Source organism: Paroedura picta, chromosome 2, assembly GCF_049243985.1.
Source record: "Paroedura picta isolate Pp20150507F chromosome 2, Ppicta_v3.0, whole genome shotgun sequence".
NCBI lineage: Eukaryota > Metazoa > Chordata > Lepidosauria > Squamata > Gekkonidae > Paroedura > Paroedura picta.
In genome coordinates, this window is record NC_135370.1 from 65,306,272 (window position 1) to 65,332,736 (window position 26,465).

The 26,465-nt window shown below is 42.2% G+C and overlaps 1 protein-coding gene across 1 annotated transcript in view; it reads right to left on the reverse strand.

Moving 5' to 3' along the window:
• SLC49A4 (solute carrier family 49 member 4) overlaps window positions 1-26,465 on the reverse strand; it is a 102,315-nt gene that overhangs the window by 8,550 nt on the left and 67,300 nt on the right. Inside the window, exons 7-8 of the mRNA XM_077320472.1 lie at window positions 23,239-23,366; window positions 4,278-4,460 (exon numbers count right to left, since the gene is read on the reverse strand). Of these exons, the coding sequence (XP_077176587.1) occupies window positions 4,278-4,460; window positions 23,239-23,366 (311 nt within the window). The remainder of the gene's footprint in view (window positions 1-4,277; window positions 4,461-23,238; window positions 23,367-26,465) is intronic.

The window sequence follows — 26,465 nt, forward strand, 5'->3', positions numbered from 1 at the left end:
TCCCTGGGAATTCTGTTTGCCCCTCATTTCCTCACATCATGGCCCTCTCCTCCAGAGTGGCAGGATAAAAGAGTACAGAAAGGATCCAAGAGGACCATCGTTTTTAAAAAGGTGGCAGCTGACTTTATGAGACTTCCAAGTGCCAAAGTTATTCTCCTGGCTAAACAGACACTTCTGTTAGTTAACACAGACGCTTGGAGGTATTAGAATAATTTTTTAAAAATTATTTTATTTTTAAAATTTATTATTGGGTTTATAGACCACCATTCTTGGCCCAGCTGGCTTGTGGTGGTTTATATAAAAATACAAAATACACATAAAATCCCCAATACAATTGATAGTGGCACAATCAACAGTCTAGACTCCCCTGCGGACCCTCAACTCATCTACTCACAGTCATTGTTACTCCAGCAGATGACCCTGGTGTTGTTAAAAAGTTTGGGGGGGGGGGAGTCCAGATTACAAAAAGGGAGGGGCCCAAAGATTTTATAACCCTGGTCTCAGCCCCGGCCTCAACCATTTTACAGGCCCTGTGGAATCCAGAGAGTTCCATCAGGTCCCTCTGCTCTTCTGGGAGCTCATTCCACCAGGTCAGGGCCAAGATAGAAAATGCCCTGGCCCTGGTTGAGGCCAGGGACTCAGAACAGCTAGCAAATTCATGACCACAGAGTGGACAGCCCTGCGGGGGGCATAGGGTGATAAGCAGTCCCTCAAATAGGTAGGACCCAAGCTGCATATAGCCTTAGAGGTCAAAACCAAAACCTTGAACTTGATCCAGAAGCTAACCGGCAACCAATGCAGCTGCCACAGCATCGTGGGCCCTCCACAATGGCCTAGTGAGGACTCTCGCAGCCACATTTTGTACCAGATGCAATTTCTGAGTCAGGGACAAGGGTAGGCCCATATAGAGCAAGTTATTATTATTTATATTTATATATTTATTTATATACTGCCCCTCTCTGTGGACAAGCTCGGGTGGTTTACAAAATAAGATACATGATATCCAAATGTGCTGATAATAAATAAGTTTAAGAGAAGTCTGCTTGCTTAGCATTTCCTATATCAGGGGATCCACCTTGTACCAGTTTGGTGTAGTGGTTAGGAATGTGGACTTCTAATCTGGCAAACCGGGTTTGATTCCCTGCTCCCCCACATGCAGCCAGCTGGGTGACTTTGGGCTTGCCACGGCACTGATAAAACTGTTCTGACCGAGCAGTGATATCAGGGCTCTCTCAGCCTCACCCACCTCACAGGGTGTCTGTTGTGGGGAGAGGAAAGGGAAGGCGACTGTAGGCCACTTTGAGACTCCTTAGGGTAGAGAAAAGCGGCATATAAGAACCAACTCTTCTTCTACTTGCATAATGCACCATCTCAGATAATAATGGCATGATTATAACAGTGCAATATCCAAAGACAGGTGGTCTCCTCTTAGTATAAACGGAGAGAGAGAGAGAGAGAGAGAGAGAGAGAGAGAGAGAGAGAGAGAGAGAGAGAGTATGGTGACCCAGGAGGAGACTAAGGTTATGTTTATCTTGCAGGAAAACCAAAAAGATTTTACCTTCTTGCTGTTTGGCTACCTGCTCTTACCTGCATTAAAATGGTGGTTTTATGTTTGTTTGTTTTTTTTAAATTCTGCCTTCAGGGAATGCTTTCCCCATTGCCATATCAGTGAGGGACTGTTACAGAGGTTACATGGAGATGCCCCAAAATGCCACATCAGTTTCATGCAGACTATGTGCAGAGTCTGTTGGTCCTCATTGCTGATCCAGTGTGAGTGGAGAGAATAGCTCAGAACACATTCAGCATTCAGGGGAAGCCATGTCAGACAAGACTCTTTACAAGAGAACATGTCCCCTACTACAGACTGTCCTATTGAGAAAACTCCTACAAGTTTCCAAGGCAGCCCCAGGCCATCCCAGGAACACAGCTTGAAAAACAACTGAATTAGTCCATAGCCCTTATGAAAAAAGGAAATCAGTACTTTGCAGTAATGTTTTTAAAAATGCTGCACATTAAAATGAACAAGACAATGAACAAGAGCAGAATGGGGTATTCAGCACTGCATTCTCACATTATATCCAAAACACATTCATAACTCATAGACATTCAATTCAACGTTGAATGCTTAATTAGAAATAAATCCCAAGAATTCGGGGAGGCTTATTCCAGAGTAAGTGTAGATGCAGTGACTTTATTTCAAAGCAATTTCTGCAGCTATGAAAGAAAAAAAGCAGTTCTCAGGGACTGAAGAAAGCCTACCTCGATAGTCTCTCTCTCTCTCTCTCTCTCTCTCTTCAATTTGTTTTGCATGGGTTTTGTCATCTCATTTGTAAACATTAGGTTTCACAGCCAACACATTATCAAGGAGCCTCAAAACAAACTGAAGAATCACTACCGTGGTGGAAGATTGTCTAATGAAATGTCATGTCAATTTTGACTCCTGTGACGAGGAGTATGATTTTCAAAGCTAACTGCTTGAAGCGCTGAAGCTACGACGGGAAGGATTTACACCTTCTTGTTTTAGCTTGACTGCACCCACAAATCACTGAGTTAGAATGCATGAGGCATCCACCTTTACTCTGCTATTACAGGAACAATATTAAAAAGGGGGCAGTAATAGCTCTAATCCACCACACAAGAAAGAGAGTGGAGCATGCAGGTGGCCCAGCTTGCAGGTGGACATCAAGACATCAAGTCACCCATGCAGGCCAGTGCTTGGTATAAGGGGCAGCACAAGTGAAAGTTTATTTAAAACTCTCTGGTGTTTTCCTCCCTGAGAGCCCTGATATCACTGCTTGGTTAGAAGAGTTTTATCAGTGCTGTGGTGAGCCAAAGGTCATCCAGCTGGATGCATGTGGGGGAGTGCAGAATTGAACCTGGCATGCCAGATTAGAAATCCACACTCGTAACCACTACACCAAACTGACTCTTGAGGGCTGCTTTACATTATATTTTTATTATGAACAACAAAATGAGTGATGTGGCACAAACATATATAACTTGTGGTATCACAGACAATCAGGGTAAATGCTCCAGTCTTAAAATGGTTGGGATGACAGCCAGAACAACATAGTATCAAGACTCATAGAGGATAACCAAAGCGAGTCTAAGAGCGTGCTTGAAATCTAGTGACCGTGGTTCATACCACCAGCTATGGGATTATGCAGGCTGGGTTTTTATAAACCGTGCTTTTCAAAAAGCTGGGGGATCATTTGAAGACTTGGAACAGCACCCTGAATATCACATGACACACACAGCTCTCTTTCTTTCTCTCCACCTTAGCCCCAGGAAGCAGTCAAAGTACTGGGACTGACAAGCTGTAAACAGGTGGCTAACATTCAACTCTATTGCTCCCTAACAGCTGAGCAGACTGGTCTGTAGAAGTTTTGAACAAATAGCTGTAGAAGATAATGGGATAGTTCAGAACTAATAAACTTGATGCTTCTTTCAGACAAAACTGAGATGCTGTTGGTCAACAACAATATTGCTTGAGGGCCAAGGAGTCAGCTTGTCCTGGAGGGGGCTGAATTACCCCTTCAAATTCATAGTATAGGGAGTTTATGGGATCCTGGTCTGCAACTAAAGGCTTCAATGTTCTCTGCAGTCCATATTTCTTTTATCAACTTCACCTGCTGCACCAAGAATAGCCATTCCTAGAAAAGTGTGATCTAAAGGCTACCAACATCTGGATTAATTCTCCAATTTACCAAAGTGACTCTGAATCTACCCATTGTGCTACACAGGTTAACAAGAATGCTTAAAGGGATCATAGTGAAATATCTACTCTTTTACTGTTCTGTGATCATGAGTATATGGCAAGAAAATAAAAAATAACTCAAAGACAAGATTGGAAAAAGGGGAGGGGGATCCTCACACCTTTACTGACCCTCAGCAGGCAACCGGATTAGACCCTGAAGCATGAGATTGGATTAGTTTTATCATTGTTTTAGCCTGCCTAACTACAAGTGTTATTAATGGTCATAACATTATGCTGGTCTTTGTAAAAACCCTGCCACAGTGTTTATCTCAAAGACAACCTGCTGCACTGGCTTTAAATCCTTCCGTGTGGGGATTTTGTTCTTTGATTGACACACACATAAAGACAAATAATTAGGAGGGCTATTCTGCACTACAAATGCTGTGGGGATTTGAAAACATCATTAGCATTAATGCAAGATCTGCATGTGGTTCTTCTTAGCGAAGCAAACACTAAGACCTCAGAGGGAACACACAGCTCCAGCAAATTTACAGTCAGCAAGCAGAGAAACTGTCCTTACCTTCATGGTAAAAAGTGAGAAAAAACAAAAGGACTCCCATGAAGATGTTGCTAAGAAAAGTGACTACACCACAGGTGATCCCTTCTGGAACAGGGTAGACTGTTTCCACAAAAAGTTCAAAGAATATAGGTACGCTGCTGTTCAAGAAGACGCCCAACAAAATGCAGGATGTATACAATGTGGCTACAAATGAAACAAAAGCACAGTACGGTTATAGCATGATACTAAATATAACCAATTCAGATGTTTTAAAATCTTATTCAACTAATGCACCTCAATGGTCCCTATGGATGTGTTTGAGAAGAACACAGTATCAGAGTTTGGCTGTCCACAGATATTTGCTTCTAAAATTTATACACAGTGCTTAGATCTAGACTCTCATATACAGTGCCAGCTGCCAAGAGCTATTCCAGAGCAAATAACACACCTGATATCCTGCTGCCTTGAACTTCTTGCATAATTCAAATAACAATAGGCTACACCCTCCCATCTTTACCAATCATCATTGTCAAACTGTTCGTAAATCTAAATATTTATTTAAATAAAACACGTTATCTGCTCATTAACCAAGTACCTTTTCTATTTATTGACCGATTATGCCCATGGCTGGGCATGCTGGGCTGCTGCCGATTCCTAGCAGAGGGGCAAACTTCCCCACCACTTCACGTGAGCGCATGCAGGACGAAATCACCTGGCGCACATAGTCTGCCCCACAGTTGTGCATGTGTACACATAAACAACTCCGAGGCAGGAAGGGTCTGCCACACCACACATTGGTGGCAAGGGACATGAGGGTCTCACAGCATGATGGGGGGATAGCAGCATGCTGCTATCTCACCACCGTGGGGAGGGTACAAAATGCCCCATTTGGCTCTGCAGCACTGTGAAGCCGAACGGGGTGTTTCATGTCCCTGTAGGTAAGTGTGTGTGGGGAGGAGTAAGGGCCTCAAAGGCCCGGCTCTTCCCTTGTCCACGGGCCTGCCCCAGCTGGGCCTCCGCTCTGGCCGGGACTCTGCAAAGAATCCGCGTTCCCTCGCTGTGGGTCATCAGAGGCCCTAGTGCGGGCCAGGGGCAGGAGGGGGCCTGGACGGCACCGGTGTCATGCGTAAGCAGGGATTAGCCCCGCTGGCATGCAGGTGCTGGCCCGCCTTTTCCAGCCCGTGCACAGTTATTAACTCTTTTTTCCTGCTGTTTCTCACTCAAACTCAGGATCACATTCACAGTTCATTTCCTCTTAGGGAAAAAAAACAGCTCTTTTTCTTTTCTCCTTCATTAAGAAATCCCTGTTCTTATCTATATAGGCAAACCCAGAATACAAATCCCAGGGAGGAATCCCATCCCTCTAGCATCCTCAGCAGCAGCACCTTCCTTTACCTTGGACCAGTTGGCTTGAGAGTGCCTGCACATTCTATGTCCCAGCTATCTCAGTGACAAGGCTGCCAGTCCACATTGGCCCTGTCGATGTCTTTTGGATACCCACTTTTGAACAATATGTTCTCCCCCCCCCCCACCTCCAAAAAAAAATTGTTTGAAGACAGCAGAGACAGTGCAGGCATAAGTCTACCTTCAAGATACTGTAGAGGTAAAACACAAAGCTCCTCACCAAGGACGGCTGAAGGCTGCTTCTAATGAATAATTGCATGAAAACACAATCCGGGATGAAATTGCTCCCAACTATTTTCATGGATTATAACCACCCTCCCCACAAAAAAAACAAAAACAAACCCTCTTGCAGATCACCCTGGTGTATCCACACCACTGACTGAATCTTTTAGTAACTTTTAATCGGGTAAAGTATTATTTAATATTTTTGTTCAAGTCCAGCTTATTACTGATGCATGCATTACAACTATAACACCAGATGCTGCTGGAAATAGTGTGATCTGCTGAACTACAGTAATAAGATTTAACAGATTCATGTTGGTATCTGTGTTGATCTGAAGTACCACAGCAAAATTTGAAGATCTAACAGTGACGACAAGAGAAAGGGGCTTGCTGAAAAGTGGGGCTAAAAGCATCCATCAAACAGAAGGCTTGGTCCGCACCAGAGCAAGATAGTCTCTGAATGGCTTTGGAGCAATTTCCTAGCAACTGCTTTGTGTTTCGGCTGTTCTACTTCTCTTTGCACCAGCAAGAAAAACAGTCCCGATCACTGAACTGCTATTTAATTGGATAAGAGAGGAGCCAAATAACTGATCTTGTTAAATAGTAATTTAATTATTTCATCCCCTTAAAAGCTTCTATTTGCTCTAAGCCAAACTAATAAAATGGGCTGTGTTGCATTTTTAGTGAGCTGGTGGGTTAAAAATTACAAATTTAAGACCTTAAGTTTCACCAAAATGAATATAAGCCACACATTCTCTTGGGAAAGTAAATGAAAATCTACTACTAATTTACCTCTAAAATAAAGAAACAGTGTTGTTTCATAGCCAATTACTGGGCTAAATAAGGAATGAACTATAAATTAACCCTTTTTGCTCCAGAAAGATTAGAATTTATTTTGGCTTCCAAGTTAAAGAAAACTAGGATCTGATGATTTACCAAGATTCAAAAGCCTTGATATCCAATACAGGTTAATTCTGTAAAATATGCATTTGCTCCAGGCTCAACTCCCTACCCATAAAATTGTCACAGTCATGGGGTTTTACAAAAGTACAACAGAGCACCACCCATCGCCATATGTTTTAATATCTGGAACCCCTATGCTGTATTATATAAAAAGCTAAGGCCTAGGTAGAGCCTCTTGTGGCGCAGAGTGGACATGCAGTCTGAAGCTCTGTCCATGAGGCTGGGAGTTCAATCCCAGCAGCCGGCTCAAGGTTGACTCAGCCTTCCATCCTTCCGAGGTCGGTAAAATGAGTACCCAGCTTGCTTGCTGGGGGGTAAACGGTAATGACTGGGGAAGGCACTGGCAAACCACCCCGTATTGAGTCTGCCATGAAAACGCTAGAGGGCGTCACCCCAAGGGTCAGACATGACCCGGTGCTTGCACAGGGGATACCTTTACCTTTAAGGCCTAGGTGGGTGGACAGTGGGTGGGACGAGTTCAATCTCTGGACCAATCAGAAGGTGTTTCCCACCCCCCGGACTTTACACCAATAGGGAGGTGACACAGCCCAGCCTGGCCAGTGCCAATCTGGCAACATTGCTGCCAGTCTTCCCCTGACCACCGCAGGGAGAGGAGGTCGGTAGGGTTGCCAAAGAGTGTGAGAATGGGGGTTTTGACAGGCTGCGCCAGCCCTTTTCAACTCAAGCCTGTCCTAACTGTCATATCCAACAACTTCCCTCACTTTGCCTCAGATCACTGACAGAGCTGGCAGGTGGCTGGTGAGTGCACTCCCACCCTCCCTCCCACCTCCTTAATATGTCATTTCCTTTTCCAATCAATAATTCTCTTTTGAAAGTGGAGTATGGACGGAGATATTTTACAAGGTTTTAACATCAAAGAGGTTCCTGTAGACCAGTGGTCCCCAACCTTTTTATCACCGGGGACCACTCAACGCCTTTTACTGAGGCCCGGTAGGGGGGGTAGTTTACTCCTCTACTCTCAACCACTGCCCTAACGCTCTCTGATCGCTATGGTAATGTTTAAACATCCCTTCAAAATAAGATACAGACACACCACAACAATGAACATAAAGAACATTTTATTTTCATGGAAATTTTAGCTCATGACAATGACAAATGAATGGGAACCCTGAGCTTGTTTCTCTGCAACGAGATAGTCCCATCTGGGAGTGATGGGAGACAATGACACCCGAAGTGTGTTGTAAAGGGCCGGGGGGGGGATGAAGTAAAGGGCCGGGGCGGGGGCAGAAGGCGTCCTTCGGGGCCTACCTCCAATTAGTCGAAGGACCACATGTGGTCCGCAGCCCACAGGTTGGGGATCGCTACTGTAGACTTCCTAGGAGGTATTTTGTAGCCCCCTTGTAAATTGTTTTGGGTAAGGAATAGATTCTAGATAGAACCTGAGATAAAGTATACCCCCCCCCATTTTAGAGAAAGGTTTTGAAACAGCTACATGGTACTCATTATTTGTTTGCATTTAGGATTTATTTAACATACCCACTAGGGAACTTAAACCATTTTAAAACTTGCTTAAACAAATTTTGTGGCACAACAAATGTTTTTGTAGGTCAAATAGGCCAATAAGAACAAGACTCATGGCACCAAACCTCCTATAATTACATCAACCATGTAGGTACATGGTCAACACAGATAACAAGTGGTTATACCATATTGTTAAGCAGAGACTTCTTAGAAGTAAGTCAATCAGTTGTAATGGAAACAGCTTCAGCTGACTGCAGTTTAAAGCTGGAAAGAGTACAGAATTGATCAACCTGCCACACTGAGACTGAATATCAAAGCAGATCATGAAGACCACCAACAATGCCCAAAAGAGCAAGTGTGAATGCTGACTTCCCAAGATGGATATCACTACCTATTGATAATCGGCCACAATAGATAGTCTAAAATGAGTTGCAAGAGGGAAATGGTAAGAATATTCCATAGTTACAAGCTACACGTTTATAAGCACCTTTCATTTTGTTTGGGTTTCCATTTTTACTCAGTAAACTTAATAAAACATTATTTATACCTGATTTCAATGTTCTTCTTCAAAGTATAGATCTGGGGAAGACTCTCCCAAAAAATTGAAGGCATCTTTAGCCCTCTGGTGTATCTAAAGGCTTTTCCTGAAGTTTAAGTATGCTAGAATGTATTCTTTGGAAGTGGAGAATTAAAAAAATTTAAAAAACAACAATATCCCATTTGATAATATATGAGAAACTATGAAAAACAGATAGCAGAGGCTTAGGAGATAAAGCACCAACAGCTATTCATCAGATAATTTGTCTTTCCGAAGGCACAGAGCCATACTTCTATGCAGGGAAAGATGTGCCTTGAGACAAAATCTAGAACAGCCTGCAAGAAAGATGACAAATGTCACAGTTTTTGAAAAGGACAGATTAGACTGGTCTTTATGCAAACGTAACTAAGATTTTGTGAGGGAAAAAAATAGGGTACTTGGAAACTTCCTTTATTCTCACGATGAAATCTGATTACAGCTTCAAAACAAAAGGCAGAGGACCTGTTCCAAGTTTAGTTCGTTACACTTCAGGGAGAACTGGAAGGAATTTAGTGTCATGGAGCCAGCAAGGCCTTGCAGCTGAAGTGAAATGAGCCTGTCCCTTGCTGGGACATCCGTCGTCACCAGAAGGTTCTCACTGAAATCCGTAACTCAGTAAATCTGTTGTGCGGACCTCTCCTGTTGCGAGCAACGGGACTCTGCATGGCAAGGATCTCTTAATCTTTCCTTTTTTTAAAAAAGGAAATGTGGTTTCATTTTTTGGTTTCACAGCTTGGGTGTTTTATGAAATTTCAGTTTCAAAACTGAGGTGGTGATAGTTAGAACAAATAAACCTACCCCTAAAAAGAATGAACGAAGTATTTTTGTAACAGAACAGCGTAGGAGATGTGAATACCAACAACTACAATGACAGCGTACATAACTTTCTAAGCAGAAACTCATAAAATACTTTGTGTAAGACTGACTTTCATTCCTTGAAGAGGAATTTTGACTTGCACAGAACCATACTGGAGCAGTGCAAAACCAAGGACTTCTGTGAGACTAGAAAACCGGAATGCTCTTTCACTAACAGCAGTTTCAACAGTAAAAGTTACTAAAACCTTCTAATTTGCATTTCATTTATTTTTCAATAAAAAGTACAGCTTGCTAGACTTATCTTGATTGAACATAAATACAAATCAAAGTCCTTAACAGATTCACTTATTAATCCTTAACACTATTTCGCTCCCTTATATGTTTGGGAAACAGCCTCATGGGAGGAGACTGTCCGGGGCCCTGTCCGTCCAGGTCCATCCTGATTGGCCCTCCCCCTCCAGCTCCCACCCTCCCTCCCTGCCTGCTAGAAGCCTTGTGGCTGCGGCCTCCATTGTTGCCCATGAGGAGAGAGGCAGTGACGGGGCTTTGCGGCCCGCAGGTACAATCCTGCTGGGAGGGAGCCGGGGGGGGAGGAATTTGCAGCCTCCCTGTGGACCGCAGAGCCCTGTTGTCGCCAGAGGGGGCTTTCCCCTCCCTTTGGGCTGAGTAGTGCTCTCGCCGTGGTGAGAGCGCTTTCCGGGCCAAATGGAGCCTCCCTGGTCAGCGCTGCTGCCAGGGAGGGGGAGCTTCCCACTCCCTTAGCCCGCTTGTCCATTAAGACCTTCCTTGGAGGCCTGGTTCTGGATGCTTTATTATCTGTGGTGAAGCTCCTGCCCTAGGGAGGTCTCTCTTGCCTCTTCTTTCCTAAATTTCTGACACCACCATGATAAAGTAGCTTTCTGCCACAATGCTTCAAGGCTGCCCTATTTGTAACTTGGAGTGAAGTGCTGCTGCAAATTGTGTGTGATATCAAGTGTCTTTTATTATTTTGTTAGCTTTGTTGCTTTAGCTTACGATTTGGTTTCAATTTACATTTCTATTTTGAACTGTTTTTATTAGTTGCCATGAATATTTATATCCAATGGGGGAGATAGCTATTTTAAGTAATAACCTAACAAATCAGATTCCCTCTTAATTGGGATATGCAAACCTAGTTCAAACTGATTCAAAACTAGGAAATGGTTCACACTGGTGCAGATGCCACACTAAAGCATGTCTATGGCAAACAAGAGAAAAAAGAAGAAGCAGGGAAAGGAAGCAGGGAGCATTTATTCCCAGGGCTAGATTTCTATATATATATCATAATTTGGTGGTGGTCATGTTCCGCACCAGAGTATGCTGCTAAAATGGCCCTCAAAAAGACGAGGAAGAGCTTAAAATCGTCCACCCTTCCTCTCCCCACAACAGGCGCCCTGTGAAGTAGGTGAGGCCAAGAGGACTCAGAGCATTGTGACTGGCCCAAGGTCACCTCGCTGGCTGCATGTGAAGGAGGAGTGGGAAAAATCAAACATGGTTCTGCAGATTAAAAGCTGCTGCTTTTAACCACTACACCAATCTGGCTGTCCTTAGAAGCATTCTATCCTATGTACCTGCAGAGATTGTCACACAACCCAAAGCTCTAAATAGGACAAATGCTTTACAAACAGAACAAATGAGGCAGATATTCACATATTCTGAAAGGGAAATTTCACTACTATTGGATAATGGTTATGGTAGACAAAGGAACCACGGGGAGTCAGAGCACAGAATGTCACTTTGAGAATTCCTCAATGTTGGCAAAAGAACATCTTGTTTTCCACAAAAACATATCCCCATAGTGCCTTTATGTTTCAGGGATGGTTTCTTTCAATTCCATTTTACCATACAGTGACCTCAATTTGATGTGCATCTAATTCGAAATGTTTACACAGGTTGGCTACTGGGAGTGGCTTCAGAGTTTTAAAACCTTCCTGGACTGAAGACTATATTGCTTCAAATTAAAGCACTCTGTAGGATGGCAAATTATAATTGGGAAACAAAGCACAGGATGACGAATGTTTGTGCCACTGTAATTTCCAAAGGCCAAAAGGTCCAGCATGAGCAATCTGTTTTTCCTCTCAACTGATCCTACAGGATGTAATGTCGGATCAGCAGTATTTACTATATTGAATCCCACTATTTTAGACTGCAAAGATAAAAACTGGCAGTGAAATAACAAAGTTTTAACAATTACTTAAGAAACCTAGACTAGTGTAATGGCAAACAAGTTTTCCCAGAATTAATTTACAAGGAGGGAAATAAAAATGAAATGCATTCCCCTACTGGGTATTCATCTGTTTAGTGCAATTTTCTCAAAAAAAATTCCGAGTCTGGTGCACATTGATCAAATCCGTATCCACATGAAAAAGTCATGAATGTTTCTTGGGTTAGAGAACAAATTTGATTTGTTTAATACTGTTTACAAAAGAGAAACTGCACCAATTCATTACAAACACAGAGCAAAATCCATCAGGTGATAGAAAACTTTACCAATGACCTGAATAGCAGTATCAAAAGGTCTTATTTCTTTTATAAGTGAAGCTGTTTCCTACATAATTTAATTAATAAGATGCCATGATTGTTTAAAGCATAACAGCAAGAAAAAAATACATGCTGCTTTGGGTTATTTTTAACATAGCAGCCAATGTCACTCCATGCCTATGGCCTAGAGACAAAAAACATAAAGTGCTGTTAATTTTACATAGATTTATGGGAAACAATGGAAACAACTTGTGCTTAGACATACATTGAGCGAGTTTAGTTCTCATTTTGTTTTTATTCACACTCTCCAAACAACAGCTTGGATCCCACAATCCATCAGGAGCCGATGCTTGCTGATCTTCTCAGCTTTTCTGTCCCTCCCCCCGAGCTGGTGAGTGGGGGGGGGGTTGTGGCTCATTGGAAGAGCCTCTGCCTTGCATGCAAAAGGTCCCAGGTTCAATCCCCAGAATCTCTAGTTGAAAGGACCAGGTAGTAGGTGATGTGGAAAACCTCTGCCTCAAATCCTGGACAGCTGCCACCAGTCAGGATTGACAGTACTGACCATGATGGACTAACAAGCCTGATTCAGTATTAGGCACTTTCAGAGTGATTACATGGGGGGGAAATACCCACTTGTACTATCACACAATTGAAATCAAAGTAAACAAAAATACCTATCTATCACAGCACAATATATAATAGCACCTATGGGACTGGACCCAGTGATACATTTCACATAACAGAAGGGGGGGGGGGGGTTACAATTTTATCAGGAAAAGTTTTCTCACAGTCAAAGTAGTTCAGAAGTGGAACAGGCTGCCTAAGGTGGTGAGCTCCCACTCGCTTGGAGTCTTTAAACAGTGGCTGGACAGATATTAACCTGGATGTTTTACACTGATCGTGCACTGAGCAATGGGTTGGACTAGATGGCCTCTCCAGCCCGTTCCAACTATGATTCTAACCTCTTTTGACCATTGTACAGTAATAGTATTGTGGACTGGAGGCTGTAGTTGGAAAGGGCTAAATTATCCCTTCTTGGCTCTTGTGAAATTGAACTTCACTGATAAAAGGGGCAGAAGAGAGTTATTTTGCCTCCTTTTCCCTATTGCTGCAGCCTCTGACCCATATAACTGTGACCCCTTGCAGGTCCACAATCCCAGGAATAATTTCCCAGATTTGGATATGGGTGCCAGGAGGAAGAAGAAAGCTGGGGTCCTTTCATGAACCTCCCATGGTCATTCTGCATGGGATCTAACTGTATCAATAAAAATGCTAACCACTGGTAGATGTTACATTCAGTTCAAAATGTTTTGTCACTACAGAGAGGATGTACTCCTTTCCTGGACATTTTCAGGACAGTCTGACATGGAATCTTCACTAACTGCATCTTGGTTGCAGTTGGTTACCTAATTCCTTTGGTTATTCCTGACTTCAATTAATGCTGACGGTGCTACTGACAAATGAGATTGTTAAATCATGATATTCCTATGTAGATGAAATAAAGACTAGAGAATTGCTTCTTCTCTAGTTACAAGACTGCTCATTTAAGCATGAATAGTGTGGGTAGCAAGGCTAAAATGCAAGCATGCAGGTTTCCATGTACCCAGGTAAGAAAGCTAGAAGCATTTTCAGAGCTAAGAATCCATTCATTTGCTATTTCCCTTAGAAGTGTTACTGATATGACAATTTTTTCTAACAGCAGTATCATTGTTATGGGTTTTAAGTTACCGAAATGAAATTGCTCCATTGAAATTAAGAGTTTCAAGAGCAAAACTGAAATGCTTAAGAAGAACTACATATTAGGGTGCTATAGCTAGATCAGGCTTTCTCAACCAGGGTTTCATGAAACCCTGGGATTTCTTGCTGGTCCTGAAAAGGTTGCCAATAAATGTTAAACATTTATTGAGTGATATGACCATATATAGTCATGTTAACCCCCCACCCCTCCTCCCAAAATGGCTAATGATAGCCTGGAGGGAGCGGGAGGGGGCAGGGCCCCAGAAGGGGGCAGTGCCCCAGGTACACAGCTCTGATTCCTAACCATATTCTGCACGATCGTGCCACTTCTGGAGTTTGAGGCTGGAAGAAGGTTTCAGGGGTTTGAGAAAGGCTGAGCTAGATACACGAAACGATTTGGAATTGTCTGTGATGATCTCCTCAGTGAAGACACTCTAACTAGCATGTGAGGATAGGAGGCTCTTTTTGGGCAAGCAAACCAGGAGAGAATTTCAGCGGCTGTTCTGGAAAATGCCTCTATGGCTATCAGCACAATTTCAGTTTGGCTGTTACTGATACAAGGTTAGAACTGCAGGCCGATTCACATGGCTTCTTCTGGGAGCATGGCTGCTGCTTGGCAACTGCTGTGTGTGTCAATTCGGGCCCATCACCCACTGACTGCAGCTCCACCAGGTGCAGAACTTATTATTCCACTTGTGTTTTTCAGATTTGAACCAATGCTTGTTTATCTTCTCAGCCTTCCAGTTCCTCCAGCAATTACTTCTGACCTCGAAGAGTAATAGTATTGTGACCCAGGAACAATCACTGCACAGTGACCAGGGTATAAACACCCCCCAGAAAACTAAAACAACGGAAAGTTAAATGCCACTGGCCAAAAGTGAAAAATTATTTTTATTGAGCACAACCCTGCCCAAAATAAGCCCTACTGATTTCAATAAGAGATTTACAATGCCATCTTGTGCATGTTTACTCAGAAGTAACCCTTGTTTTGCTCACTGAGGTTTACTCTCAGATAAGTGCACATACAATTCGTCTTAAAAGTATTTAATTTCCTCCCACTGAAATAAAATGTATTTAAAAATGCTTGACTTTGGCTGGCTCATAGCTATAACTATCTTTTCTCAATCTCATTACTCATTTTTATGTACTAACTAATTCCTGTTTGATAAACTTTCCTCAGTGACATCAGAAAATCTCCAGATTCTATTGGCTGTATAGCACAGTGATGTCATCAAGTTTATTACTTGACCCATTATCATTGGTTCCGTGGGACCAAACCAACTACTGCCCCAGCTTGTATCTGGTGTTTTTTTAGGAAGGTGGCTGAGCAGACTGCCATGGACCAGCTCCTTGCATACATGGAAGAAGCTTCTATTCTGGACCCATTTCAGTCCAGCTCCCAGCTTGGCCATGGGATGGAGACGGCATTGGTTACACCTGTAATGCATGATACATTAGCAGAGCAGCAGTTATAGTAGCATTTTCACCACTTGAATATTTATTTAAGTATTTGCATACTATAAGCAGTTAAGAATGACTGGAAAAACAAGAAATTACTCAGAAGTATGTTAAAGGGTTGGAAGGATCAATACTGAAAAGTCGTATTGATTTGCAGGCCTCCTAACAAACAGCTTTGTTCTATTTCAGTCCTCTCTAATCACTTGGTCTGGGCGCAGTCGGCCTTTGGAAATATAACCTAGAACACAGTTTGGACTTTAATGCTTTTGACTTGGCAAGCACAATAATGTTTAGAAGGTAGGTATCCATTTACTGGGATCATGCAATGAATATGATCATGCAATGAACCCAAACTGCCTTGAAAGTGTAAAGTATTCTTCCACAATTGCTCAGAAAGATACCTGTGCACTGTGATAGGCTGCTTTTGTTCTACACAGTGTGCTCCCTCTTCTAGATTCAAGGAACTACCAGTGGCCCTGTAACCCCCGATGTCAATGCAGCCCTGCTGTGACATTAATGCTGAAGTTGTTCTGGCAGCTTCAGCAGCCATCTCACATTCCTTCCCTAAAGTCTGAGTGTCAATGAGCACTGCCCTGCATTTGAACTCCAATACTTTGTCTCCGTTACACACTGTGCCCTGAAACTTTTAATTATCACAAAAAAGACTAAGTTCAACCAAATCAATTTAAATGTGCCATTTCTCCCAATTACCCTGGAGTGCAGAGGTCGTCATTATATTGCATCATTACATTCAGGAATAAGGCGGCAGGAAGCCCTATAAATTAGCACTTAAATAGCTGGTGCATTTCCATCCTCAAAAATTATTTCATGTGACTGTGAAGCTGATTTTCAAGACACAAAGGCATCAACTAAGCCATCCTAAGACAATGTAGCATTAATTTGTCCAAGAAAAAAAATTCAAAAACTATGCTTCCAAATAGCATGTCAAAGCACAGGCAAATAAATTGCCTTTAGAAGACATAAATTAAGAGGAAGCATGCTAAATCTGAATACAGATCATGGGAAGAGATTCTCAGACATGCAGAAACAGACCAGCCAGTCAAAGGCAACAATCCTTCAAGGAGCAGAGGATTGGATCCAGCCACCCTTCCCACTGGGGGAAGCAGAAGTTTGTGTCGCCTTTGACTAGTAAAAAGATTATGCGGAGGACTGTTGCACCTGCACAGGAAGAAAAGCATGTGTGATAGGAAACAAAGTAGGGATAGAAATTGGGTGAGATTGAATGAAAAAGCTGGCTCGATCCAACTCAATTACTCCAAAGGAGCAATACTGCCAAATTCTGCAGAGAGGTGGCGGTTTTACCCAGGCATTTAATAACACACCACCTGAAGGTAACAACAGCATTCTATTAGTTAAAAGCACTTTGAGAAAGGACATTGGACCTAAAAGAAGAATCTGACCTTTAGCAACTTATCAAGACTAATGGCTTTCACTTTTGGAAGACTTCATGCTAAGTGCTAAAATATGTACTGGCATAAGAGAATGAGATAGAAGAGGCTTTTAAATTTGAAGATTTATTGCATTAGCTTGCCATACTGATGTTAGCAGTAAACTCAAGACACTGATACGGAAGGCTGCAAAAAGAGTGAAGGCTGCTTTCTGGGTAGAAAAAGAAAAAAGGAGACCACCACTTGGCAAAAGTGGCCCTACTTCCCTTATCTGCCGTGCCCTCAAGTGGTCAATGACAGCTCATTAAACATACCGTCTCCTAGTCCAAGGAATGAGGCTACTCCCACTCTTAGCTAAAGGTAAGAGGAAGCAGCAGAGCTTGAAATGCGTAACTGGCAGTCCTAAAGCGTTTCACGAACATCCAAGCCCTTTTTGTCAGCCACATACACAAGTGACTTCTTTTGCCCCTAGGAATAAAACTGCCTGTCTTAGCAGATGGCAATCCTTCATTCTAGTGCCTGAACAATCTCAAGGCACGGATCACAAACATGAAAACGATGCACTAGTTTGAAGCAGTTGGGAGGATTGTTAGCTTCTTAGTACTGGGGAGAGAGCAGTATAGTGTTTTATAATCATCACTGTTCTAATGTGGTAGGAATAAAAAATAGGGTGAAATTTGTTCAGTGACGTGGTTTATGTACATGAAAACCTGCAACACTAGAAGGACACTATGTTTTTCCCCTATATGCACATGTAATCAACCCTACTCTGCTGCCAAATGCAAGACAAAATGCTAGTTTCTTTATTTACTTCATTTATTCTCTGCATTTCTCCCTAACTAGTACCCAATGCAGCTTGTTCTCTTTTCCTCACAACACCCCTGTAGTATAGTATTATGTAAGGGGACATTGAACCATGTTTGCTGTGTAGTTGAATGCATGGACTGTAATGTGACCAGTCGGGAAGCACTTAGACTTACCTGTGTAACCAAAGAAATGCATTAGCTAAGGTACAATCACAAGGCTTTGGTAAGAGCCAATCAGGTTGTTTGTCGGGGTGCCTAAGTGTATAAAACCGTGTTGGATTTCGGTATTTACTGTTTGGTATTTTACTGGTGTTTGGTGTTAATAAAGAATTGAATTGCTGAAGATCCTGCATCGGTGACCTCTGAACCCGCAGACTTCTGGTAAGATTATGTTAGATTAAGCATGAGTGAGACTTGGTTGAGTTTAAGTGACTGGCCCAAGATCACACATGAAGCTTCCACAACACAGTGGGGATTCAAACTTGAGTCTCTCGGGTCATCTAACTACTACATCACACTGTCTGGTCAGAAATCATGGCAACTGTACAACAAAACAGGGCTGCATACACTGTTATTGCCATGGCTAGGGAAGCACAGGGGTCAAACTGGTTATAGTCAAGAAGATTCTTAGAATTCATGTACCAAAGCAAATGCATTTCAAAAAAAAAATCCATCTAATACCCTCCCAAGTGCTGTACTACTGGACATTACAAACATCCATTCTCTCTGCATAATATATTGGCAAGAGAGGGACCACAGGGACTACATCCTTCCCACCCACTATGTCCTCTCTTCCTCCTCCTAGCTGCCCCATATTGGAATTCCTGCTTCATTCCTATCCAATAACCAACTTACCTTTTATCTACCCTCCATCTTCAGCTACATTATTTCATTTATACTTCACCTTTCTTCACAATGGGCTTTCAAAGCAGCCCACATCATTATCTTCTCCAATTTATAGTCATAACAACCCTGTGAAGTAGGTTGTGTTTGACGGGCCCAAGGTTATCCATAGAATCATAGAGTTGGAAGGGGCCATACAGCCATCTAGTCCAACCCCCTGCTCAACGCAGGATCAGCCCTAAGCATCCTAAAGCATCCAAGAAAAGTGTGTATCCAACTTTTGCTTGAAGACTGCCAGTGAGGGGGAGCTCACCACCTCCTTAGGAAGCCTATTCCACTGCTGAAATACTCTGACTGTGAAAAATTTTCCTGATATCTAGCCTATATCGTTGTACTTGTAGTTTAAACCCATTACTGTGTATCCTTTCCTCTGCAGCCAATGGGAACAGCATCCTGCCCTCCTCCAAATGACAACCTTTCAAATACTTAAAGAAGGCTATCATGTCCCCTCTCAACCTCCTTTTCTCCAGGTTGAACATCCAGTGAGCTTCCATCGCAGCCTGAAGATTCAAATCAGAATCTCCCAGATCTTAGCTTGATACTCTCAACATCATACTATACTGGCTTTTGTGGGTTGGCTGCTGTAGCCAGCACAGCACTAACCATTGCTGTTGCCAAGTCTGACCTTGATCATTTCCCTATCAAAGGCCAAACCAGCCCTGGAAAGAGTCCTAACTTTTACATACAGAAATCAAGGCTTGAAAGTTGGCAATACTGCTGTGGTTGCTCTGCAACGGCCACTAATGGCATCCTATTCTTATAGCTACGGCCACTCCCTTTGTTATTTTGGATTTTTTAAATGACCTGGTTAATGTTTTAGATTTCAGATTTTTCTGCAATGCTGGGGCTTCTCTTATAGAAAGATCTGTCTTGCTTGTGCCTGGCCCCAATGACCAGATTTAAGTCTCCAAGGATGGGGCCACATTGAGAATTAGATATGTAACTTGCAGAGAGCATCTCATTTTTCTCTCCCCAACTATTTTGTCTTTCCCTTCCCTAACAGTCCACATAACCATTATTTTTTTCCTGCCTCCTTCTCATCCACCAGTCTACCCTACCTTTATCTGCCCCTGTCTTTGGTTTTCCAACTTTTCCTATTCCTATCACTCTCTTCCTAGGAAAAGTCTGAACCAAGCTGCACAATACCAGCCACCAGTAGGAACTTGTTAGGGCTGCCTCATTTTCCCCTGTACCCTTGTACCCCTTTTCCTTACATTAGTGTACCCCTTTTCGTTACATTCCACCTGCCTGGTGGAATGAGCTCCCGGGAGAGCTGCGGGCCCTGCGGGCCCTTCCATTGTTCCGCAGGGCTTGCAAGACGGAGCTCTTCCGCCAGGTTTACGGTTGAGACCAGGCTTAACACCTATGCCCCCCCGGGACCTGAGGATTGGGATTAGAGACGGGTACCACCAGTATCCCCTCTCCACTTGCTAGGGGGGGAATGGGTAGTTGATTAGCCGTTCTTGCCAGGTAGTTATTAACTATTGATATGTTAATTGGTTTTTAATGTATTTTATGGGGTTTTATACTGTTGTAACCCGCCATGAGCCGCAAGGGAGTGGCGGGTAATAAATTCAATAATAATAATAATAATTATTATTTTTTCTTTCCTTCTTACAGGTAGCCCAATATTCTCACCTTTCCCCACCTACTTCTCTTCTTCCTACCTACCATTTATCTGCTCCCCATCTCCAGCTATGCTTGTTATTAATTTTCTTCATTTATAACACACCTTTTTCCGCAATGGGAAATGCTCTTAGCACATCCTTTAAGCTCCAACAGTGCTACAATGATTTGCTATCCCCAGAAGACAGCAACTGCTGCAAAGTTTGATTTGTTCAGCCATTAAAAATACTTTGCTTTAAAAAAATTCAGAGCTGATTGCTTTAAATATGAAAAACAGATCACAGAAAAGACTAAGGGAAATTTATAGTATTGGTAACTCAGGTGGTATTTCCTTTCAACTAGACATTTATTTCAATACACTGTACTCAGCTCTGGTTTATAGCTATACACCAAGGACAATTTTGGAGTCTCAAAGTTAATTTGAATAAGATAGACTAAATATAGAGATATGCAGGAAGAGTGCTCAGCAAAGCTCTGTTAATTAAACAGAGTCAGATGGTAAAGCTAAGGAAGATGTGCTCTGTTGCTACAGATCAGCAACAAAAAAGGGCACAAAGTCTCCAAGTAAATTAATGGATTTCTCCACGATGATGGACAGTTGCTCCTGAAATCCAGGGAGTAGCACATCTGCTTCACTGTACCAGCAATGCAGTTCTTTGAAACAGAGCCCAGTATTAAGCCAAGGACTTGTCTGCTTAATGTTTGGTAAAACAGCAATAAGGAGCTTCAAGCTTTCCAGCTCCCACAAACCTGATTTTAATACATATTCAGCATATACAAAACATTTCAGCTCTGACACATCTCAGGTTAAATGAAAGTATTCTAAACCTCTACCTTATTCATTCCTTCGTTCATTTGATTGATTTGATTTCTTACCCACCACTCTCGCAGTGGATTACAATAAAAAGAAAATTGTTCAAATAGGAGAACTGAATTTGATGTGCTAATATCACTGTATTGGCACAAAACTTCAGACAATGGCCACCATGGTGTGAACTCTCCTGCTGCCTGTCTCCCAGAGTATTCACTCTCAAGTCTAACAAATACCTTCATAGGCTATTCTACTGCTGGTCCTCTTTTAGCAAATGGGATGGAAACAAGTAAAATGTGAGTGAAATAGCAGGAAACTGAGATTTACCAAAGAGAAACCAAAGGGGGTGGGTGGGAGAATAGTGAGGAAACAGAAAAGAAATAAGTCCCCCAAAGGACTATAAAGAGAATGAAGAGACAAAATAGTACAGAACTCAACACACCAGCAAACTGTCTTACACCATTATAAATGTGGTACTAGGTGTTGAGCAAGTAAATGCATAAATAATCTGCAGTTTAAAGTCTGGTCACACACACATACACAAAGATCAAAATTCTACCCTGGCTATCACTTCAAGCATCCCACCAGCAGCAACAGAACAGAGAGTATAGCAGATGATAGCATGCAAACCTAAGACATAATGAGCAGGAAAAAATACAGGACAGTGAAAGAAATTTATTATGCTAACTCAGAAAACTGAAGGAATTCCAGAAATGTTACTCAATCTAGCTCAAATCTATTATCTCTGCATGATGTAACAGTACAGTGGACCTATTCAATTCCAAATACATGGTATACATGTACAAATAAATTATGTAGCTGAATCAGTAAAGCATAATTTACAAAAATCATTCATCCAACTTATTGCAAGCAACTCATTGTAGACATTTAACAACTAGTATTTCTAGACTTGCTTGTTTCCCCAGTTTTCAGATACCGTATATACTCGCATATAAGCCGACCCAGATATAAGCTGAGGGACCTAATTTTATCACAAAATCCGGGCAAACTTGTTGACTTCCATATAAGCCGAGGGTGGGAAATGCAGCAGTTACTGGTAAATTTACATTAATTGAGGCACCAGTAGGTTAAATGTTTTTGAATACTTATTTCAAAGAAAAAACAGTAAACTAGATCTGTAGGTGCAAAAGAGGACCAGCAAACCAGAGCAGAACAACAGTAACCAAAGTTGGCAACCTACTACAACAAGTACAACAGCTACCAGACTGGGAGAACGGAATACTCTAACTACAATTGCAGTGCTCCCCCAGAACAAAACACTGAAATAATAATAAAGAACTATAAAACTCAACACTGAAATAAAGAACTGTAAAAATCAACTTTTAAAAGAAACACAACCCCAAGAAGAAAAGGCAAACAATGCAGCCCCTCAAGAAAAAAAGAAAATAAATAAACATTAGGAGAAACAGTAAATCCCAAAGCAACCCCAAAACCCACCTCACCCCACCCACAGAAACCAAAAGAATAGTTTGGAAGATGTAAAGGCAAAAGGGAAAAAAATACCAGAGTCCCTCACTCAAACTCTTGCTGTCCTACAAGCAGCCAGAGCAAGCAAGCTTCAGCTTGCAGGAGGTTTGCAGAAGCAATGTAACGATTGGCTGACTGGGCGCAGGCTGTTAGTTCAATTACCATATATACCCATGTATAAGCTGAGGAGGACTTTTTCAAAGTGAATACTGTGCTGAAAAACTTGGCTTATACACAAGTATATACAGTACATACTGTACATTGTACAGCAGTAACACATGCATATATAATTATCCACTGACATTGTACACAAGCCAGGCAAAAAGGTTGTTTAAAATATTTATATCATGACTTCCTCAATTAGCCTAAAGGACCTAATCCATCTCTTTAACCAATACTTGTAACCACACAGCAAGAGTTTTGAAAAGCCATAAGTCAGCAAACTGTGCTCAAAGATAGCTTATGTTAGCAACTTAAGACTCCAGCCACAGAATTCCTTCAACTGTTTGTGAGAATTTGCATAAATGTAGCACAACCTTATACAATCAATACAGAAATTCAGTTCCTTTAACTGTACTATATATAAATCTGCAAAATTCTGGTTGAAGACAGGGATTTGGAAGTTAGCTTTAGATGCAGTGCAGCACTTGGGGAAGGGGAATCTATGGTTCAGAAATGACTGACCCCCGCCAAAAAAATAAAAAAATCCCACACAGCCATTACTTTTAATGAATAATTAATACCATACCTGTTAATGAATGCTAAAAGTGAACATAAATACCTGTAGTTAATGGCAGGTGAATAACAGTGATTACACACGTCAAAGTGAACCAGATGGCTGCTAGAGTTGCCCCTGACAATAACAGGATAAGTATAAGTTTCAGCATTCCTCTGATGAAATCTGCAAACCTATGGGGAAAAAGACATACAACACATTAAAGGCATTTCACATGCCCAAATATCAAGAGCATTATACTTTAGCCTTAAATGCTAGGAAAGATTTTTTTTTATTATGGTGATTGTTGAAATGGTGTTTAGATGTTTCAACCAAGCAGCAGACATCAACATTATCAAATGTTATCTTTCTCTTTCTGAGCATCACAACTTTAATAGTGGAAAGCAGTATCTAAACAATCCTCACTGATTTGAAAATTTTCTCCTAAGCCTTTCAAACCAAGTACTTCCTTACCCAATTAATAATTAAATTGTGGAATTCACTGCCAGTGGATTTAGTGACAGCCACAACCACAGCTGGTTTTAAAAGGGAAGCAGACAACTTCATGGAAGATAAGTTTACTGAAAGTTATTAGCCACAATGACTAATGGGAACCTCCATATCTAGGGGCATTTCTAGGAGGCATCATCTGAGGAAGGTGTTGGCTTCTGTGCCATTTGTTGACCCTCCAAGGCAGCTTGATGGCCATTGCATGAATCAGAATGTTTGAGCAGAGCATTGATTTCGTCCAACAAAACTCTCCAAAGTTTTTATCCAAAATTCAAGACAATGCTTCTGAGCCCAGCATCCTCAGAATCCAACTCATTCATCCAATTACAAAAATGCAAAACTAACTGCTCACACAGCTCATGCTTCACCTGTATTTCAGCTTCCTGCAAATTAAGCAAGTATTTTAAAAGCCCCATGTGATGTGCCAGGACCTTTGAACGAGGAAGCAGAAATTTGGTGGGCAATTAACACTGTTCATAATTAGCAAAAACAGAGCAACTGAGATTTGTGTTGGTGACACTTATCTTAAATTCATAACTATACAGCAGAGGTGGGTGGGTGGGGGGTCACTATGAGTGACAAGTCACAGTGACAAGTCACTCTCCAAGCAATTTCAATTAGCTCTCTGCCTCCAGTCCCATTGTAACCACTTTCTGCTTCTCTCCTTCTTCTTTTTCTTGCAAAGGACCTTTGCACCAGAAGGGAAAATGATAGTATCTGCACCCTTTCTCATTTATCTCTCTTCCTACTTCTTCATCCACATGCACACATAGCCTTGTTCTACAGAAGAAAGGTGCATGCTATTGGCTCTTTCATACTACATCAGAGCCGCTGCTTGCCTATTTTAAAAAAGAGAGTATATTTCTGTCCTGTAGAGCAGTGGTCCCCAACCCCCGGTCTGGAGACCAGGACCGGTCTGTGGATCAGTCATTACCGGGCTGCAGCTTCTTCTCGTCCTCCTCCCCGGCTGCTGCCTCGGGGGCTGCCCTGCCACTCTGCCGCCGGCTCACCTTTGGTGCTCTCCAGTGGCCACCATGGCTGGGACTCCCTCTTGGCGTGGCACTGCGCAGCTGCTGCTGGCAGCACCCCAAAGTGGGTGGCGGGAAGTCAGGGGCGCCGGCGGGAAAGCAAGAGGAGCAGGGACTCAGGCGGTGGCGACGTCCCTCAGCAAAAGACTACCTCCCCGGCCTCAGTAAAATTGTCAAGCGTTGACCAGTCCCCAGTGATAAAAAGGTTGGGAACCACTGCTATAGAGCATGTTGGCGGCTTGCAGAGGAAAGGTCGCCTTACCCAAGAACTACTGGCCTACTCTAAAACGACTGTAAATTTTGTATAGGCTGCCATTTTGTGACCAGCTTCACCCACTAAGCCACCTCTTTGTGAATGATAGCTCCCAAAAACCATTAAGGAGCTTCCAGAAACATAAATCCTGCCCTCTCTTGCTGTACAGTACTTATGTCTCTGTTAAACAATGGAAATATAAAGAATATGGAAGAGGAGATTAATTCCTTTGTACCTCAGTTGCCAAAGAAACTCTAATCGCCCCCTCCCCCAGTGCGGCCCAGTAGTTCATAGCCAGAAAATTCCTGTTATTCACATAAAATAGTGGAAAGCCATAATTTACTGCTCTTTATCCCACTGCTGATTGCTACAAATATTATGCCAGCACACAAAGTTTGTTTGACTTTGCTACAGTTTAAAAGATAATGGAAATTCCGATCTGTGAAGGACAATTTCTGAAAAATATCTGTGATAATTAGTAGAGGCTACAAGAAAATGCGGGGGGGGGGGAGGGGAAATTGATTTGTGTAGCTGCATAATCATGAAAAAAGGAATGTCGCTGTTTGAAATTGTTTCCCCCTCTTCTCCTCAAATCAGTCTCATTCCACAGCTCCCAAAAGAAAAGGGTACCGCACCCGCCAGCTGTCCAAAATATCCCCGGCTCTTCAATCATAAACATATTTCATGTACATTATCTCAGCCCTCTTAGTCTCAGGTAGAATAGCAAGTCTGAGCACATAAATTTCACGTGGAGGAAGACACTGACTACTACAGGGAACAAAATAACAAAATCGAAGAGCACATTTTCCAACTGTGCCTTCCTTTAACAGGCCTAATTTTGTACCACAGGCACAAACTTTTCTAGTGAATGCAGAGATAGTTTCTTCTATCGCCAAAACCTGGAACATGCGTAGTCTTTATTTAGGACATAAACGATGTCTGCTGGTAGTGTGCAATTATATTGTAATTTAGCTGCAGTGACTGGGTGAGCAGGAAGAAGGCATTGACAAGGGGGAAATAAAGCTACACTACAGTTCTTAAATGGAAACGCTTCAGGTTCTAACAAAATTAGCAGCTAGAAATACAAGCAGCACCCCCCCACACACACATACACACACTGTGAGCCTATTCCAAAAGGTACTAGGCTGCCCGCATGGTAAGTCACAGGCTGACACTGAAATACACAGGCCTGTCACACTTGACAAGAATCATTACCTAATTTTCCTAATTACAACTTTCAGGAGATTATAGTTTGCATAGACATTGATTCAACTTCACACAGATAGCTGTTGAATAGGCCTAGGGTAAATCATCCATCGAAAACTGACAAATCGCCACTCCTTTTGTGCACAAAACTCTGTGTTTGAAACAATACGATCCCTCAGCCGGAGAGAAGTATTTGGAGACAGAGCATTAGTATTTCAGAAAAAAAAAACAAATAAATATACCACTGCTAAGCACCAGGCTCTGTAAGAGACTTCATCTTGCTACAGAATTTGAAA